This window comes from Delphinus delphis, chromosome 16, assembly GCF_949987515.2.
Source record: "Delphinus delphis chromosome 16, mDelDel1.2, whole genome shotgun sequence".
Classification (NCBI taxonomy): Eukaryota; Metazoa; Chordata; class Mammalia; order Artiodactyla; family Delphinidae; genus Delphinus; species Delphinus delphis.
This window is the reverse complement of record NC_082698.1, coordinates 63275245-63295364: the sequence shown is the minus strand read 5'-3', so window position 1 is coordinate 63295364 and position 20120 is coordinate 63275245. Positions and strand designations below refer to the sequence as shown.

At 35.9% G+C, this 20120-nt stretch overlaps 1 protein-coding gene across 5 annotated transcripts in view; it reads left to right on the top strand.

Moving 5' to 3' along the window:
* TET1 (tet methylcytosine dioxygenase 1) overlaps positions 1 to 20120 on the top strand; it is a 123663-nt gene that overhangs the window by 102135 nt on the left and 1408 nt on the right. For 3 of the 5 annotated variants that reach the window (XM_060033752.1, XM_060033754.1, XM_060033751.1), the window contains 6 exons: positions 1884 to 2095; positions 6741 to 6891; positions 7252 to 7338; positions 11193 to 11282; positions 13193 to 13330; positions 15070 to 15418. In XM_060033752.1, coding sequence (XP_059889735.1) covers positions 1884 to 2095; positions 6741 to 6891; positions 7252 to 7338; positions 11193 to 11282; positions 13193 to 13330; positions 15070 to 15418 — 1027 coding nt within the window. The remainder of the gene's footprint in view (positions 1 to 1883; positions 2096 to 6740; positions 6892 to 7251; positions 7339 to 11192; positions 11283 to 13192; positions 13331 to 15069; positions 15419 to 20120) is intronic. The other 2 variants (XM_060033755.1, XM_060033753.1) reach the window with 1 other exon arrangement.

The window sequence follows — 20120 nt, the reverse complement described above, 5'->3', positions numbered from 1 at the left end:
CACCAGTGAAGTCCCTCTGGTAGGGTTTTGATTGGAATTGTATCAAATCTGGAAACCAATTTCGGGGAAATTGACGTCATTATAATAATTACTCTTTCATGAAAATGGTATCTCTCTTCATTTGTTTAGGTCTTCTTTAATTTCTTTTAATAATATGTTTATAGTTTTCAAAGGTCTTATACAGGTTTAATACTTGTCTTACTCCTTTTAGACTGCTATGAGAAAATATCAGACTGGGTGGCTTATAAACAACAGAAATTTATATCTCACAGTTCTGGGGTTTGGAACTTGAAGATCAGGGTGCCAGCATGATTGGTGATCCCTCCTCTCTTTGTGTCTTCACATGGTAAAAGGGGCTGCATAGCTCTGTGGGGTCTCTTTTATAAGAACACTAATCCCACTCATGAGAGCTTCCCCCTTATGACCTAATCACCGCCCAAAGGCCCCACCTATTAATACCATTGTTGGGATGTAGGATTTATTTTATGAATTGGGGGGTGGACATAAATATCCATATCATAGCAATACTTAAGCAGCTTATTAAACCTATATCTGAATTTAAAGACTCATTATGTTTAATTTTCCATTATTCACTGAAGGAAATATGCAAGATCTGACAAAGGCACAAATACAATGAATACAAAGCATTTTAGCATTTCCCACACAAAGACTGGATCACTATAACTTTGTTGGTTTGACAACATGAAGATTATCTGGTGTAATTTTGTTTGCTACAATATATCATTTTGCGTTTGAGCTTATTTGAAAGCAAATGTATTCTTATTTGGCTGTTAAAGGACATATAAATATAGAAAAAAATTTTAATATACGTAATTGTGTTTAGGGGGAAGGTCCTAAAGCCAACTCTACTCAAGGGATGCCTTGGTAGCAATGATTGTTAACCATCTGGAGTGACAGAAGAAAGTGATATTGGGTAACTAACATCTTAAGAAGTTTCATCTCAAGTTTTTGTAATATTATAGCAACAAAAATAGAATATTAATTATGCTATTGGGTGCTCCATTCTCGTCACAGGGGTGGGCAGTTTCATCATTTACTGATTAATGTGATCAGTCTCACTGTAAATTTGTGATATATGGAGGGACTTTTAAACATAGTTGGATGGTTTTACATGATGTCAATATTTTAATGTAATTTAAAAAAATAAACACTAGGATAAACACTAAGACCACCGGGCAGTATTTTAAATACTTAGGAATCCTTTTTTAGCAACTCATGGTTATGATGCAGTGTAAGATAAAAGGATAAATATTCAAAATGAATTGTTGTAATTTGCATTCTCCTTGTCAGGTAGACCACCTTAATCTTATGATAAGTTGGGTATGATAAATCCCTGTGATAGCATGGAAAAAAATCACAGGAATTGCAGGAGTATTGCTTTATGTATTAGTTATTCTATATGGCAAAACCATTTGCCCAAGGGAAACATCAATAACTTTCCTCAGATGCTAAATACAGTGCTCAGAGTTTATTTTTAATGCTGGGAGTACTAGGTTATTTCTATCTAGCTAGATTTGTCCTGTTGTGGCAATTATGGAAGAGCAGATGAGTTAATTAGGCTCTTTTCCATGGGATCTTCTGTTGTCTGTTTTGCAATACTGTATCAACAGTGAGATAAAACACAGACTGCTTCCACAGATTTCTGCCTGTTGTTTGTTAGTCAAGTAACCTTGGATACCCTGTGATGAGTTGTATGGAGGCAGCTAGTCTAACACCTGAAGGTCCTATAGGCTTCAACCCTTTAAGAAATAGTAATTTTTTAAAAACTAAAATGTAATGATGCAGAGCTTTAAAAACAATATCCACTGCATTCAATATTAGGTTTCTTGTTTTCCATAAATGTATGCATTCTGCTTTGGCAGGTTTTAAGAAGAAGCAGCGATGAAGAGAAAGTTCTTTGTCTCGTTCGACAGCGTGCAGGCCACCACTGTCCAACAGCTGTGATGGTGGTGCTCATCATGGTATGGGACGGCATCCCTCTTCCAATGGCTGACAAATTGTACTCGCAGCTTACGGAAAGTCTAAAGTCATACAATGGTCATCCCACAGACCGAAGATGCACTCTCAATGAAAAGTAATCAAATCTGTTTTGTACTGTTTTGCCATTCAGTCTATTATATCATGTTAAATTAACTACCAACTACATATGTTATATGGGAGAACAGAATTTTAGGTATTGTGCAACTAAAGAGTGAACATTTCTTTAACGAGAGACTTGGTTTCATAGTGGGCTAAGACCATTTTAGGATATTCTCCTTTAGAATATTCTTTTCTTGCTTCTCTCTTTGGTACCTGATCCTTCTCACCCCTGGAGTCTGGAGGAGAGAGGTTTTTCTATAAAGGAACAGCTCCTCCATAAGGAATTGTACAATTTTGCATTTCCTATAGCACTGTAAGAGAATATCTGTTTTTCTACAGTTTTCCAATGTTGTCAAACTTGAGTTTTTGCCCATCTAATAGAGGATAAATGTCATCAGTTTACGTTGATTTGAATTTTTCATATTATGAATAAGAGTATTTTTTCATATGGTTAAGAGCATTTGCCATTTGTTTGTTTTTTACTTTTTAAATTTTGTTGACGTATAATTGATTTACAACGTTGTTTTTAATTTCTGCTGTACAGCAAAGTGATTCAGTTATATATATATGTATATATATACATATTCTTTTCCATTTATGGTTTATCACAGGATATTGAATATAGTTCCCTGTGCTATGCAGGAGGACCTTGTTGTTTATCTATCCTATATCATAACAGTTTGCGTCTGCGAATCCCAAACTCCCAGTTCTTCACTCCCCCACCCCTTGGCAACCACAAGTCTGTTTTCTATATTTGTGAGTCTGTTTTTGTTTTGTAGGTTTATTCATTTGTGTCGTACTTTAGATTCCATATGTAAGTGATATCATATGGTATTTGTCTTTCTCTTTCTGTCTTACTTCACTTAGTATGATAATCTCTAGTTGTATCCATGTTGCTACAAATGGCATTATTTTGTCCTTTTTTGTGGTCAGCCATCTGTTAATTATTCTACCCCCTATTTCAAAAGGAGTGTTCATTTTTTCTCTCCCTTTGCGATTTAATTCTAAATGCTTTTGCCACTTTGATATTTGTCTTTTTACTTCTGCTATGTCACCTTTTGCACGTTTTCTTTTTAATGTAATTTATTGTATCTATGTTTCCCCTTATTGTGTCTGAATTCTGAGTGGTATTTAAGAACATTTTTCTCTCACGTGAGTTATAGAATAATTCACCCATGTTTTCTTTTATTGTTGAAATTTGAAATTTTTAAAACGTAAATCTCTGATGCATTTCAAATTTATGCTGGACAGAAGTGGGAAGAGGAGATCCATTTCTATTCTTTTTTCCATTTATCCCAATAATACTTACTAAAGAGTACTTCTTTTCCCCTTGATTTGAAATACTACCTTATACAAAAACTGTATATAATGGAGTCCTCTCTTTTATATGAATTCTGTATCACTGTCTGGTCTTTTCACGTACTAGTACCACATTTTTTAAGTTATAGAGGCATTATAATATATTTTAATATTTGGTAAGGCTAGCTCACTATTTTTGCTCTTTTTCAAGACTTTCTTTGTTATTTTATGTTTGTGCTTCCAAATGAACTTTATAATCAATTTGTCTAGTTTTAAGATAAATCTAATGGTATTTTTAATGGGATTGCATTAAATTAACTTAGAATAAACTGACATTGTTATGATATTGAATCTTCCAGTCCCATAATATGATTTTTCTTTCCATTTGTTAAAGTTTACTTTTATGTTCTTCAAGAGTGTTTTGTGTAGTTTTCCTCATAAAGTTCTTTCTTTTTTAAAAGAAATGTCATTATACAAATTATAAACAAAATATATATCATTCACTCTCTAACCTCCACACAAGATTATTTGTGTACCTTCCAGAACATTCCTTTATGTTTAAAATCATTTCATTATATTTTTGTTAATCTTCCTAATCCCAAGTATGTATACATCACTTATTTTTTGAATTTTTGAATTTTATTTTATTTGTTTTTTATATAGCACTTTCTTATTACTTATCTATTTTATACATATTAGTTGTATACATCATTTTTAATGTTTCTATTTTATTATGTGGATTCACAATAATAAAATACCTCTTGTATAGAAACAGTTCTAAATGATATACATATAAACTTATTTTTCCCAAGAATTCATAAATAGTTTTATTCTATATCACTCAATGTAGATCTAGCCTATCACTTTTAAAAAATTTTATAATTACAGAAATGATGCAAGAATATTTCAGTGAACTCTTATATACCCCTTACCTAGATTCCACAAATGTTAATGGTTTGTTACATACACTTATACACATGGTCACACATACACATAAGCTTACATGTTATTATCATTATTGCTTTTCTATACTTTCTTTCAGAATAATTTGTGAACTAGTTGCAAACTTTATGACTTTTCCCCCTAAATAATACTTCAGAGGGTGTTTTCTAAGAATGAGGACATTCTCTTACTTAACACCAGTACAATTATCAAAACCAGGAAGTTTCACTTAGATAAAATGTTATTCTCTAATTCAAATATCATCTATTCTCCAGTAATACTTCATACTAATTTTCCCCTACCCATGATTTATGGATTGAGTTGTTTTGTCCTTTGGGTCTCTTAATCCTTTTATCTGAGTCTTTTTTTGTGTTTCGTGGCATTTCCTTTTTGAAAAGGACAGGCTAATTTTGTAGACTGTTGCTCAATTTTGGATTGTAGGATTGTTTCTTCCTGATTTAATTCAGTTCAGGAATTATTGGCAGGCCATAATATTAGGAGCTATTTTAAGTCTATTTGTCTCATCATTGGTGATGTTGACTGTTTAACAGAAACTTTTAGGTCTCACAGTTAAGAGTTAAACTACATTTTTCTACTTGTTTGGCAACTTCTTTGAAATTCTGCAATTTCAAATTTACCTTCTTTGATCCTATTTATATCCTATTTTTCTTCCTTTTCAAGTTATTGTAATCTTTTGCCCCTTTAAAAGCATATATTCCATCTTAGTGGAAGTTAGAATATTTAAACTATTCCTCCTTCCTTTTTTTCCTTCATAGTGTCTTAAATGATCCTTTTTACATTCAAATATATCAGGCATTTTCCTGACTTTCACAACTAAAAATACTTATAGTTTTTTTTTTTTAAAGATTTTATTTATTTTTGGCTGTGTTGGGTATTAGTTGCAGCACGTGGGATCTTCTTTGAGGTGTGCGGGATCTGTCGTTGTGCCACGCGGACTCTTCCTGGTGGTTCTCAGGCTTCTCTCTAGTTGTGGCGTGTGGGTCTTCTCTTCTGTAGTTGTGGCGCGCAGGTTCCAGAGCACATGGGCTCTATAGTTTGCGGCACGCCGGCTCCAGTTGAGGTGTGTGAGCTCAGTAGTTGTGGCACCCGGGCTTAGCTGCCCCGCAACATGTGGGATCTTAGTTCCCTGACCAGGGATCAAACCCACATCCCCTGCATTGTAAGGTGGATTCTTTACCACTGGACCACCAGGGGAGTCCAAAAATACTTACAGTTTTGATCTCTAAATCTCTATATTCTTTTTACTCACTGTTTTTTAAAAACGTGTGTTTTTTAATTGTATTTTTTTAATTTAAGTAATTTAATTTTATTTATTTATTTATTTTTGTCTGCACTGGGTCTTCGTTGCTGCGTGTGGGCTTTCTCTAGTTGTGGCGAGCAGGGGCTACTCTTTGTTGCAATGCCCGGGCTTCTCATTGCGGTGGCTTCTCTTGTTGTGGAGCACAGGCTCTAGGCTCACGGGCTTCAGTAGTTGTGACATGTGGGCTCAGTAGTTTTGGCTCACGGCCTCTAGAGTGCAGGCTCAGTAGTTGTGGCGCACGGGCTTAGTTGCTCCGCGGCATGTGGGATCTTCCCGGACCAGGGATTGAACCCGCGTCCCCTGCATTGGCAGGGGGATTCTTAACCACTGCGCCACTAGGGAAGTCCCTGTTTGTATTTTTAAGTCATATAAGTACTAATTCCATACTATTAGAAGTTTCAAGCATTATGCAAATAGGAACCACAAGGGTGTACATTCCTTCTTTGGTTTCACATCTTTGTGTGTATGTTCTTATCATTGTCATCCTTAGTATAGAGTCATTTTGGGGTTTCAGAAATGCCCCCAAGGTTATAAAATTACTCAGTCGCTGAACGAAACGAGCTTCCTCCTCAATTTTTTCTCATGACATTTATAAAGGCTTTCTTTAAAATTGACAAAGTGATTTCACATACAACACATATTATCCTTAATCAGTCCTCACAGGAGTATATCAATGTCATTTTACAAAGGAAGGATGAAGTCCAAAGAGATAATGAGATGCTTTAATTTTCACTTCTGACAGGAAACCAATCTGGGATTAAAATCCAGGCCCTTTATTTCCCTTCCTTGGACATCTCCAAGTCAAACAAGTTATGGATATATCAGATCTGTATAGTTTGTTGCCTTTTATTTGTATTTACAATCTTGAACAAACATTTCAATTGAAGATTTAGTTATATTCAAGTGCAGTTAGCCTTGTGTTGTTAACATAACACTACTTTAAATAAGTAATAAAATAGATGTGTTAAAATGATTTCATTATCCATCTATACTTCTATAGTTATATGAACCTGAAATGTTCTATTTGAGGTATTGTCCTACTTTATCAGTTCATTCCCTTGCAATTACCATCTTACAGTCGTACCTGTACATGTCAAGGAATTGATCCAGAGACTTGCGGAGCTTCCTTCTCTTTTGGCTGTTCTTGGAGTATGTATTTCAATGGCTGCAAATTTGGTAGAAGCCCAAGTCCTAGAAGATTTAGAATTGATCCAAGTTCTCCCTTACACGTAAGTGTCCTTTTTACTTATGAATTGCACAATGAATATATAAGTACATTCCTTTTAAAAAATTTTTTAATCTTAAAAAAATTAAATATTAACAAGTAGTGACAAAATAGTAACTATATGTATATATATATATATATATATATATATATGAAAATAGTTTAAAATTCTAAATAATGTAGGTAAAGTCTTTAACTATCAACCCAAATTCCAATTGTCCCTGGCTCCCTCCTTCTTCTCCCCTAACCCCAAAGAGAATCACTGTTAAAAAAAAATCTAGAATTTTATACCCAGCCAAAGTAGGAAGAATAAATAAAGCTATTTGCCAACATTTCAAAGACTCAGTAAGTTTACTACCCACAGCACTACTATGAAAGAATTACTAAAGGACGTAATCCAGAAAGAAGATATATGAAACCGGAACCAATCTGTCCGGAACACGAGGCCATGGTGAGCAAAGAAATTAGTCAACCTTACTGTTAAGTTTAAATAAGTTGAGTACTTACATTTTTTTAATTGAAATAACAATAAGTATAATTCAATATTCTTATCAAATCAGGGGTGGGTAGGTAGTGGGAGGGGGTGGGGCACCTATATAAACTAAGTGTGGTAATGTTTTATGCTTTGTTTGGAGTTGGGAGGATTTAGATACTGATTAACTCCAAGATCAGTGTTTTTCAAACTTTGTGCTGTGACCATGAGTAAAAAACATTTTATAGTACAAACAACTATACAGGCATATATATATTCAAGTAAATAAATAAAACAAAACAATACTTCACCTTATTATATGTAGCAAAAATAATATTTAGATATTAAAAAGTTAATATATCCTATACAGTTATTGCTGAGGATCACTATGATTCAGTAAAATATTTTTTATGAAATTTTATTTCTCTTTTAAATGCTAGTTTTGACCTACTAAACTGATTTCATGGTCCACTAAAGAGTCATGACCCACAGCTTGGAAAACACTGCTCTAGATATTGTCAGAAAAACATATTTGAGAAGTGTATGTTTAAAAATTTTTTAGATGAATATGAATAGAATTTATAACATTTGAACTAGTGGTGGAAAAAAAATCCATTCATCAGTCAGCAAGGTTAGTTTAAAAAATCATTAGGGGCTTCCCTGATAGTGCAGTGGTTAAGAATCCGCCTGCCAATGCAGGAGACACGGGTTCGAGCCCTGGTCTGGGAAGATCCAACATGCCGCGGAGCAGCTAAGCCCGTGAGCCACAACTACTGAGCCTGTGCTCTAGAGCACACGAGCCACAACTACTGAGCCCGCGCGCCACAACTACTGAAGCCTGCATGCCTAGAGTGCGTGCTCCTCAACAAAAGAAGCAACCGCAGTGAGAAGCCTGCGCACCATAATGAAGAGTAGCCCCCGCTCACCGCAACTAGAGAAAGCCCTCGCGCAGCAAGGAAGACCCGACGCAGCCAATACATACATACATACATACATATATACATACATACATACATATATACATAAATAAATAAAAAATTTATTTAAAAAATCATTAAGATACAGGATAAATAGGAATCGATAAAACAGCAGGAATTAATCTAATTGTATCTATAAAACAAGGAATATAACATACAAGGAAAGCTCAGAATAAATAAATAATCCCTTTAAAGAGACAATCAAAATTATTTGGTTTTTCTAGAGTTCCCATTTACTGTAATAAATGAAGGAAATGACTCTAGACAGAGAACTATCCTTTGCAGATAAAGTACCTTAGAAGAAATCTGACAAGAAGTTTATCAGAACTTTAGGGAGAAAACTATAAAAATTGCTAAAAAGACATATAAAATACCTGATAATGAGAAGATACCATGTTCAAAGGTCAGAACACTTGATAATGAGATGTGAATTCTCCCTTAAAATTTTTTTTTCCAAATAAGTATCTGATAAAGCTGTTAGTATACAAATATATTATTTATATTGACATGACTGTTAAATTTTTATTCTATAACAAATAACTCTGTTATATAATGAATGTAAGATCAGTTTTTGCTTATGGTTATTATTAACAATGAGTAATGTTTATGTAGTGTTTATAATACAGGAAGAAGCATTCCTCTTTCCAGGAACTGACAAAAGGCCAGTGAAGCACAGCAGGCAAGGGAAAGTGAGGTGCATAAAGCGACCTTGTAAACCATGTCAAGAATTTTGGAAGATCATTGAAGACTTTTAAGGCGGAGAGTGATATAATTAAACTTTTCTTTTTAAAAAGGGATCTCTCTGGCTGCTCTGTGGATTGGAGTTGGCCAAAAGTTGGTATAGCAAGATGGGCTAGCTTTGACAACAGTCCAGGGAAGGAATAGTAGTGACTTAGAATATGGCTGTGACAGAAGAAATGATAAGCAGTGGTTGTTCTGGAAAGATTTTTTTTAATTAGGTACTATTCCTTGACATAGGATATGCTGAAACAGGACCAGGTTTATAGAAGGCAGATTATTAATTCAGTTTGAATGCATTGGCTTGGAGATTCCTAAGAGAAATCCAAGTGAGGTTGTCAGGTCATTAATAAGAACCTGAAGAACCTGAAGCTCAAGGGGTGGTCTGTGGTCCAGGTGGTAATTGTAGGCATTGATGTGGAGAAGATGGTCCTAGAGATGAAGTACAGGGTGAGATGGGCAGAGGGATGTAGGTGTGAGCCCCATTAGGTAAAGATCTGATAAGAAATCTCTATCCGACATATTCATTCTAATGAAACCATTAGAAAGTCAGGATTTTTACAATATGAATAAAGAACCTACATTCAAAAATGATACTAATAATCATCTATTTAAGTTTCATTTAATTAGCTTCTATTTGCCTACTTTATTTCATTTCCACATAATAAATGAGATATTCCATAAGATGACAAATTGCCCAGTCTGACTTGTGACACTGAATGATTCTTAATACTCTATTAGCAGTAAAACACAATTACCCCACCCAATATTTCAAGTGTTATAAAATATAATAAAGTCTTTTTAATAGGCATTTAAATAATAATTCCTGAGTTTTCCTCAAATTTATAATTAATGTGTGAGTATAGCTAGGAAGTGTTTTTAAAGTAGGGGTCTGACCTCCCTGACTATATTTATTAAGCTACATTGAGTAACAAATACATAATTAGACAGATGAATGGAACAGAGCAATCTAGATATAGACCCTATATATACATGAATATCCTTTTCAATGAAAGCACCAACATAAATGAGTAGGAAACCAAAAGGATTATCACTGATGCTTTGCAGTTGCCAAGACTGAGGCTTGTTAAAAAGCAGTCAAGAATTAACTTCCTGTGTCTATATTGGCTTTGGTTTTTATAATAGTCTGCTTCATACCAGAGATGACCTGGTCCACATGAAGGCTTCCTTCCTGAGTTCTAGGCATCCACCAAATCTCAAATGAGGCGGAAGCCTTCAAACCTTCTTAAGTCCTTCATTCATCCTTGCTGTCAGTTCTCCATCACTTGTCTTCCTTAGATGTGACTGATCATTTATCAAGTCTCTGACTTGGTTTAGGATATAATCATCTCTGAAAAACTACCACAATGGTTTTCCAACTATTGTTGCCAAAGGCTGCTTTCTCTTCTTCGAACCTCATGCTGTCATCAGTGACATTTTTAATATTCTTGTCATGACGGTTTTCCTTTGAAAAAATCTTACATGTTTCTACTGTCATTAGAATCTAGAATCTTGAAATGGTGTTAAGGCTTCTCCACAGTTCTATCAGATCTTCCTCAATTTATAGCCATTCCTGTGTAGAAAAGAAAACACTGGTTTTAGACAGCCCATTGCCTACTTATAACGTTTGAAGCTCTTAACACAGGATCTGATAACACGGTATGTGCCTTATGTGTGTTGCTCTCCCATCTCTGTTATAGAAACTTGTTTCACTGTCAGAATTCTTCCAAGTCTCCACTTGTTAGCAGGAAAATTGTCTTGATTTACTTCAAATGCCCTGTACTATTGAATAAATATGAAATATGGTTCTTGTTTTTAACAACATGAGCAGTTTTGCAACTTACCTCTAACACCAGTTAGATTTCTCATTAGCTGATAACATAGACTTTTAATTTCAAAAGACTAAATTCAAGCATAACAGTGACTAATAGTTTAGATTTTATGAAAACTATCCATGTCATTTTCTATGGTAGCTCTTTTATCTGGGTAAGTATGAACCATGCATCAACCACACATCAGCAATGATGTATAATTCATTTTCATACGTTATATAATAAACTCATCACTCATCTTATATGTTATTATGAAACAACTTTTATGGACTGTCTCTTCCTTTAGGAAAAAAACCTTGAAGATAATTTACAGAGTTTGGCTACAGAATTAGCTCCAATTTATAAGCAGTATGCTCCAGTTGCTTACCAAAACCAGGTATGTTTTGGTTCCTTATACAGTACTCTTAAACATGGTTGAAATTTATATCTAAACAATGTCATTGTTAATAGAAAATTTTTTCAAATCTGAACTTAATGTAGATCTTTTATCAGACAGCTTAAAAAATTGTCTAGCGTTTTTTAAAAAGTCTATTATGGGGCTTCCCTGGTGGCGCAGCGGTTGAGAGTCCACCTGCCGATGCAGGGGACACAGGTTCGTGCCCCGGTCCGGGAAGATCCCACATGCCGTGGAGCGGCTGGGCCCGTGAGCCATGGCCGCTGAACCTGCGCTTCCGGAGCCTGTGCTCCGCAACGGGAGAGGCCACAACAGTGAGAGGCCCGCGTACCGCAGGAAAAAAAAAAAAGTCTATTATGGCAATTGAATTAAATCTCCAGAGTGACAAAGTTATGATTGTTTCTAGGAATAAAACTTATAAAAGCAGAAATGCCTCATCAAGAAAGTAATTGGGAAGTGGTGGAGATGGGGAGATGTTGGTCAAGGGGTACAAACTCCCACCTATAAGATAAATACGACCTGAGGGGGGCTTCCCTGGTGGTGCAGTGGTTAAGAATCTGCCTGCCAATGCAGGGGACACGGGTTCGAGCCCTGGTCCGGGAAGATCCCACATGCTGCGGAGCAACTAAGCCTGTGCGCCACAACTACTGAGCCTATGCTCTAGAGCCTGCGAGCCACAACTGCTGAAGCCCACGAGCCACAACTGTGGAAGCCCATGCACCTAGAGCCCGTGCTCTGAAGCAAGAGAAGCTACTGCAATGAGAAGCCCGCGCATTGCAACGAAGAGTAGCCCCCGCTCACCGCAACTAGAGAAAGCCCGCGCACAGCAACAAAGACCCAACACAGCCAAAAATAAATAAATAAATAAATTTATTAAAAAAATATATATATGACCTGGGGATCTGGTGCCCAGCTTGGTGGCTATAATTAACAATACTATATTATATACTTAAATGTTTTAAAGACATCCTAAATGTTACTTCTACACACCAAATAATCGTAATTATGTGAACAGATTGCAATGTTCACTAACCTTATTGTGGTAATCATTTTGTAATCCATACATGTATCTAATCATCACATTGTATACCTTAATCTTACATATGTTGTATGTCAGGAATACCTCAATAAAACTGAGTTGGGGGAACACATTGTTTTAAAAAAGAAAATGAAAAGACCACCACAGATTGGGAGAAAATAATTGCAAATCATATATCAGAGAATGGAGAAAATAAGTGTGTAAAATACCTAATTTTAAACATAGGGAATTCCCTGGCAGTCCAGTGGTTAGGACTCTGTGCTTTCACTGCCGAGGGCCTTGGTTCAATCCCTGGTTAGTGAGCTAAGGTCCTGCAAGCAGAGTGGCGCAACCAAAAACAAAAACAGAAACATAACCAGAAGTCCATATTTTTTTAAATATTTAATAAAAATTAAAATATTTATTTGTATTATCATGAATAACACGCTCTCTGTTAAATTCCAACCTTTCATTTAAAAAAGTTATTAATTTACTTTCTATACTGGTTCATGAATATATATGTACATCTACTTTATATAGACATTGAAAACTAGATACATGATCAAAGCACTGTATTATTCTTTCTTCCTAATGAAATATTTCAGGCTACTGTTCTTGTTTATCTACCCCCAGTAGGTATTAATGCCCTCACCCTGCCTTCAGTGATTGCCACTTTAATCCATGTAGTCTCAAATTCTTTACCCTGAATATTACTAAACTAGACAATCACTAAAATAATATACTGTAGTGTCAGATATCTCTGAAATTATAAAGTGTAATTAACTCATAAACTTTATCAGAAAGTGAGTTTTACTCTTTATTGAAGGTGATTCTTTCTATCTCTTAAAACCATGGGTCATACATTATTTTTCAGGTGGCGCTTGAACACGCTGCTCAAGAATGTCGGCTTGGCAAGAAAGAAGGTCGTCCTTTCTCTGGGGTCACTGCTTGCCTAGACTTCTGTGCCCACCCCCACAGGGACATTCACAACATGAATAATGGGAGCACGGTGGTATGTACCTGGATGGCTTTTGATTCTAAAGGCTCCATCACTGTACATTCAAGCTGAGGTCCTTAAGGATGATTATTGTGACAAATCCTATTTTATGTCTGTTCCACATAGTATATATCGATAGTGCTCCCCAAAAGTTACAGAACCAGCCTGAAATACTTTGTTGGAAGTCTTGAATTATACATTTAATTGTGGTAGGTTTGTTGGGATGTAGAACTACATGATTATTCAAAGCAACCATTCTGTGCTATCAAACTGGTAGATAGGAAGTTAAGCAACTTACTCTTTCTTGCCATCTGTACTTCAGGTTTTTTGTGAGGGAACCATGCCAAATTTACCATCCTTTTTATTAATATTGGTTCTTAGTGCTCGTATGTAGAGATATTTAGAAGAAATATTTGCACATATATGTGCATACTATGTTTACAGCCATGAAAAGAATCACATGCCCATAGCAAGAAGTCAATCAAGATAATCTTAAATTAAGGAGAAGACCACAGGAAAAATCGTGCAATAGTCCTTTTATAAGGGAAATGAGTTTGCTTCAAGTAGTTCTCTTCTTACCTAGTAAAACAGATTAATAGAGAGTGATTACCTCTATTTCTGCACTACATGATTTTGGCCTCTTAGAAGACATAGCTATGATTATTACATTCTGATTGGAAGTGTACCGTCTGATCCATCAAAAGGCAGCCTTCCTTCCTTATTTGCTCAATGAGGTCTATCAGTAACAGATTAAGGAGCCAAAACAACTTTTTCCCTATCACACCCTTTCACTGATGTTGCCTATGGTCTCTGAGACCAATGTTATTTCCAAATGCTGAAATTTTATACATCCATCCAGATGAATCTTAGCCAAAGAGTGATTCGACATCATGCTTGGCTAGTACATTTTATGTGAGTTGCTCTTCATTAGAGAATATTAGTGATCAGGTTGGATTAGGTTCAGAGTCAAACTAAGTTTTAGTTCCTCTTCTCATGTTTGTTTGTTTAATTATTTATTTATTTTTGGCTGTGTTGGGTCTTTGTTGCTGCGCGAGGGCTTTCTCTACTTGAGTCAAGCGGGGGCTACTCTTCGTTGCGGTGTGCGGGCTTCTCATTGCAGTGCCTTCTCTTGTTGTGGAGCACGGGCTCTAGGTGCACAGGCTTCAGTAGTTGTGGCACGTGGAATCAGTAGTTGTGGCACACGGGCTTAGTTGCTCCGCGGCATGTGGGACCTTCCCGGACCAGGGCTCGAACCCATGTCCCCTGCACTGGCAGGTGGATACTTAACCACTGTGCCACCAGGGAAGTCCACATTATTTAAGTATTAAGAAATAGTGTGAAAAAAAAAAAAGAAATAGTATGATTTATAAGCTAAATATCTTTTTATTAGTTAATATTTAATATGAAGGTAGTGAACAATTCAGTGACTGTTCCTTAACTTAGACAATGAAATAAGATGGAATGTAACAAAGAAGGTGACTTAAAATATTATAAAATGCATAAACATGTATAATATGTACTTACAAAATCAACTCAACATTATACTGGTCTGCTTACAAATAGTTGATAAGTTATTCAAATTGAAAAGCATTGAGTGGCTTGATATATAAAATATTTTTCCAAAATGAATGAATATACCAGCAGTAACCAACTGAAAACAGTTCCCTTTCACAATGGCAACAATAAGAAGGTAGGAATATCTATTATGAATGTGCAGGATCTCTAGTTCCCATTTCATGTTTTCTTCCTATCAGGTCTGCACTTTAACACGAGAAGATAACCGCTCATTTGGTGTTATTCCTCAAGATGAGCAGCTGCATGTACTTCCTCTTTATAAACTTTCAGACACAGATGAGTTTGGATCAAGGGACGGAATGGAAGCCAGGATCAAATCTGGGGCCATCATGGTCCTCGCACCCCACCGCAGAAGAAGAACACGATTTACTCAGCCAGTTCCTCGTTCTGGGAAGAAGAGAGCAGCAATGATGACAGAGGTTCTCGCACATAAGATAAGGGCTGTGGAAAAGAAATTTATTCCTCGAATCAAGCGGAAGAATAATTCAATGACAAACAACAGTAAGGCTTCATCGCTGCCACTTTTAGGTAAGGCTTATTGAGCCTGATAATTTTCTGTGCACAACTTTCACTGGCAGTTCAGTTTGCACTTGTCTTTGCATCTTATTTTTCTTTATTGTCTTTGCCACTCTCTTAGGAGTGAGGCATTATGAAAAGAAAAACTTTAGATCAGATATCTACCAATCAAGTTAGCCAATTATTTTTATATAGTTTGTTTAGAGTTTAAACTAAAACAGTGAATATATTTCCATGTACTTGCCAAAATTAAAAGCCAACAAAAAGGTGACCCATCAGTATTTCTTGGTATTTTTTTCTCTATTTATATTCTTTTTAAAAAAAAAAAGCAAAAACGAAACATGTTCTTATCGTTTGTTCCCCAGCTATTTTGAAGCAAAGCCCCTTCTCAGCATACATAAAATGACATCACTTCCTTGAAGTCCTACTTCATCAGCTTTTTTTTTCTTCTTCATCAGTTTTAGCATCAGTTTAAGTAGTCCATTCAACAAATATTACTGGGCACTACTTTGAACTGTTCGAGGTATCAGAAATGTAGCAGTGAATAAGAGGGGACAGAGTGCTGTGAAAGAATTCCATTTGAATAGGGTTGTCAAAAAAGGATTCACTGAGAATGAGGCACTTGAGCAAAGTCCTAAAGGAAATGAGGATCAGCAATGTTTTTATTTGGAGAAATAGCATTCCAGGTAGAAGTGGCAAGTGCAAAGTTCAGGAGATGGGAATTTACCTTGAATACTTGATGTAAGCAAAGAGGCCAGTATGGTTGGAGCACAGTGTGAAATGGGGAGAATTGTAGGATGTGAGATCAGAGAGGTAAGAGGGGCATCTGAGCCATTCATCTTGGGCTTTGTAGATTGCTGTCAAGACTTTGGCCTATATTTGAGTGAGAAATAGAGAAGGGCTATAATCTGACTCAAACCTAACATCCCAGTTACTGGATTGAAACTAGAGTCAAGTGGGGTAGAGAATAGAATAGTAGGGTGATCATAAACAGGCTATCCTAACAACTCAAGAAAGAGATGATGGAGCTTGGACCATAGTGACTAGTGAGGAGGACAGGAGAAATGTCTGATTCTGGATGTTTTTAAGGTAGAGTCAATGGGATTTCTTTTCTTTTTTTTTTTTTAAATTACTGTATTTTATTTATTTATTTTTGGCTGCGTTGGGTCTTCGTTTCTGCGCACAGGCTTTCTCTAGTTGCAGGGAGTGGGGGCTACTCATCGTTGCGGTGAGTGTGCTTCTCACTGTGGTGGCCTCTCGTTGCGGAGCACAGGCTCTAGGCACGTGGGCTTTAGTAGTTGTGGCACGTGGGCTCAGTAGTTGTGGCTTGCAGGCTCTACAGTGCAGGCTCAGTAGTTGTGATACACGGGCTTCATTGCTCCGTAGTACGTGGGACCTTTCTGAACCAGGGATCGATGCCGTGTCCCCTGCATTGGCAGGTGGATTCTTAACCACTGTGCCACCAGGGAAGTTCTGGGGATTTCTGATAGATTTAAGTCTCGAGTGTGGACCAAAAAAAGTGTCAAGATTTACCCTGATGTTATTGGCTGGAAGAAACTGGAAGGATGGTTAAACCACCAACTATCATGAGGAAAGGAGGGAGAAGAACATATTTGGCAAGATAAAGAGGGAAATCAGAGGCCCACTTTTGGACATGGTAAAAGTTCGAGACACCTGTAGACATTCAAGTCTAGACGTTAGGTAAGCAGTTGAATAAGAGTGTAATTCAGAGAACAGGTTCAGACTGGAGATAAAATTTAAGAGGTCAACTGGATAGAGATGGTATTTGAAGCCTTGAGTGTGAATGAAATCACAGAGAAGGAGGTGAAAAGGGAATTTGATCAAGGACAAATCCTGGGAATTTTCAATTTGTAGAGGTTTCAGAGATGTGGACGAACCAGCAAGAGAGGCTTAGACTGGGAAGGTGTGGTGTGGTAGGCATGAAACCACAGAGGAGTGATCAGCCCTGTCAAATGCTGCTCCTGTGGCAAGTGAGAGGAAAACTGAGATTTTATCTTTACATTTGAAGATGACTGCTAGAGCAGAGTGCAGAACAGTGGTGAGAATGAAGGAAGTAGGTTTATAGGGAAATGGGAGAGAAATGGAAGACATGCATGTTGGCTATAAAGGGGGTCAACTGAATGGAGTGAAGGTTATAGAGTTGAGGATTTTTTCCTTAAATGGAAATTTAAAAAAAGGTACAAAGTGAGTGAATTACATAATGAATTCCACTTCCCTCATAGACTCCTAGTTTAAAAGTTTTTCAATACATAGCCATTCTATGTCATCTATACCATTACCCAGGCCACATGGGTATGAAAATATAAAGATATGACTTGTGCAGTTTTTTGTTGTTGTTGTTGTTTTTGGTAACAAATTGTAGAAGTCATATCTTACCCACTGAATCATCTTCTATGTGTCACTAAAAGAGAGGGAATCTTTATACCCACAATACCTAAGACAAGCAAACAAAAATCAAATAACACCTTAATACCAATCAGTGTTCAAATTGCTCCACTTGTCTCCTAATTGATTTTTTGTTTTTCACATTTGGTTTGTTTAAATCAGTATCCAAACGAGGTCACACATTATATTTAGTTGATATGTCTCCTATACATTTTTTTTTAATTTAAAGCTTGCTTTTCTTCTTTTCCCTCATTTTTTCATTTTTCATTATAGCAGAAACCATTGTCCATAGAGGCAAATTCAACTTCAGTTTAAAAAAAAAAAATTACTATGGCCAGAACAGTATCTGTGATTTATATACTCCTATTTCTTCACATCAGGAAGTACATAGTGTTTGGTGTGTCTTTTTGTGATGTTAAGACTAGGTCAGGGGACTTCCTCAGAGGTCCAGTGGTTAAGACTCAGCGCTTCCACTGCAAGTGGTGCGGGTTCGATCCCTGGTAGGGGAACTAAGATCCCACATGCCGCATAAAGAAAAAAGACTAGGTCAGGTGTTGTTAACCTAATTGACTGATTATAATGTTCCCTAACAGCTTTCTACCTAATGGTTTTAGAAACACTTATGGTCATATTACATATTCTTTATTTCATTAGGAGTTTGTTATTCTTTTTCCACTTTTTAAATCTTCTTTTAAAAAGAAATTGTCCTTGTAATAACTTGTTAATTCTGAGGTATGGGTGATTAAAGAAATCAGAATAAATGCTTAGCTATTTGCCTTTATTCACCAGTGTTAACAAAACAAGTTAGTTCCCAAGCATCTTCCAGTGTGATCAATTGTTTCTCTTTTTTTTAAATTTAGTATCATTTTGAACTTATGTCTTTTTTAACATAGTTTATATTTCAATGTATATTAAGAAGGGGATTTTTTTTCCACTATATTTGAAAATGCTTTAAAATCTTCAAATTCATATGCTTTCATTCAAATTCCTGTCTTGGATCAGTAGGAACACTTCAAGGTGGCTTCTGATTCTTTTGTCATGACCCCGATTGTCTTTGGTAACTTCCTTAGTTTCTGTTCTGACAAGATGTTCCAGGTTCCTCTTATGTAATCCTGCCCCATATCTAAAATCAGCCATTCCTCCAAGGAGCCTAAAAAATTAAAAAACACTATTAATTTAAACTGACATTCAAACTAAGAATTACAGTGTATTCTTTAACTTCTTTGATTTTTATATTTTTAAGAGAAGTTGTTTGTTTAAGATGAGACAACTGACTGTGCAGACATTTATATAACACTGAGAAAGATTCAATAGAGATAGTGAAGAGGCAAGGCAAGGGACAATTATCATTCCTTTTTGCTTGTAGTTCCACTTTACAGATATTTAATTTAGGTTTATTTTAAGATTCACATATCTGGTTCCATGCTGCTTGTAAACAGTAGTCATAACATTTTCATCTTTGTGTCATTTCCTAATAGCATCTTTACATGCTATTCTTTTATATATATATATATAGAGAGAGAGAGAGAGAGAGAGAGAGAGAGAGAGAGAGAGAGAGAGATACCCTATTAGTAGCCAAATGCACAATATTTGGCCTAAAGCTTCTTGTCCTTTTGTAATATTACCCATGAAAGCTTTTTTACAGGTTTTTCCAATTAAATAAAAGACTCATCATATTTTAAATCTTTCCTTCCTGTGAGTTGTACTTTGTTGACAACTTAACCTCTAAAATAGTAGATGCAGCCACAGATAGTAGCACAGATTTCTTGATATACCGCTCCTTGGGTCCTGTATATAAGTTCTCTTTAGACATGAGAATTATTGTGTCTCCAGGTTATATCATCTGAGGGAAAATTGCAGATCTTCTGAATTAGATAAATGTTTACTATTATATTAATTATTTTAAAACAAGACAACTTTGCTATTTCTTGGTCCTTAAAATCTACTACTTTTGCCTTGCAAACATTTTATTAGAACATCAAAACAGGGAGAATGTCCTCAAGAAAAATGTTTTCAGTTGATATTAGGTTTGTGTGGATATGTCAGAGCAGATGGCCCACCTTTTGTCCAATGTCATAATAATGATCTACCTACTTGGTGAGAAAGAAACAGAGCTTAAATGCACTTGTTCTGAGGGGTAGGAATAGCTTATTTATGTGACTTTTCTTTGCCTAATAATTAACTTTGCCGGTTATGATGCTTTCATTACTCAGAAATCTTTATAAACTGTTACTGTCTTTAACATTTTCAAAAATGAGATCATGCAATACCTAAAATGTATCTAAACAGCTCTTTGGGTAGTGAAATA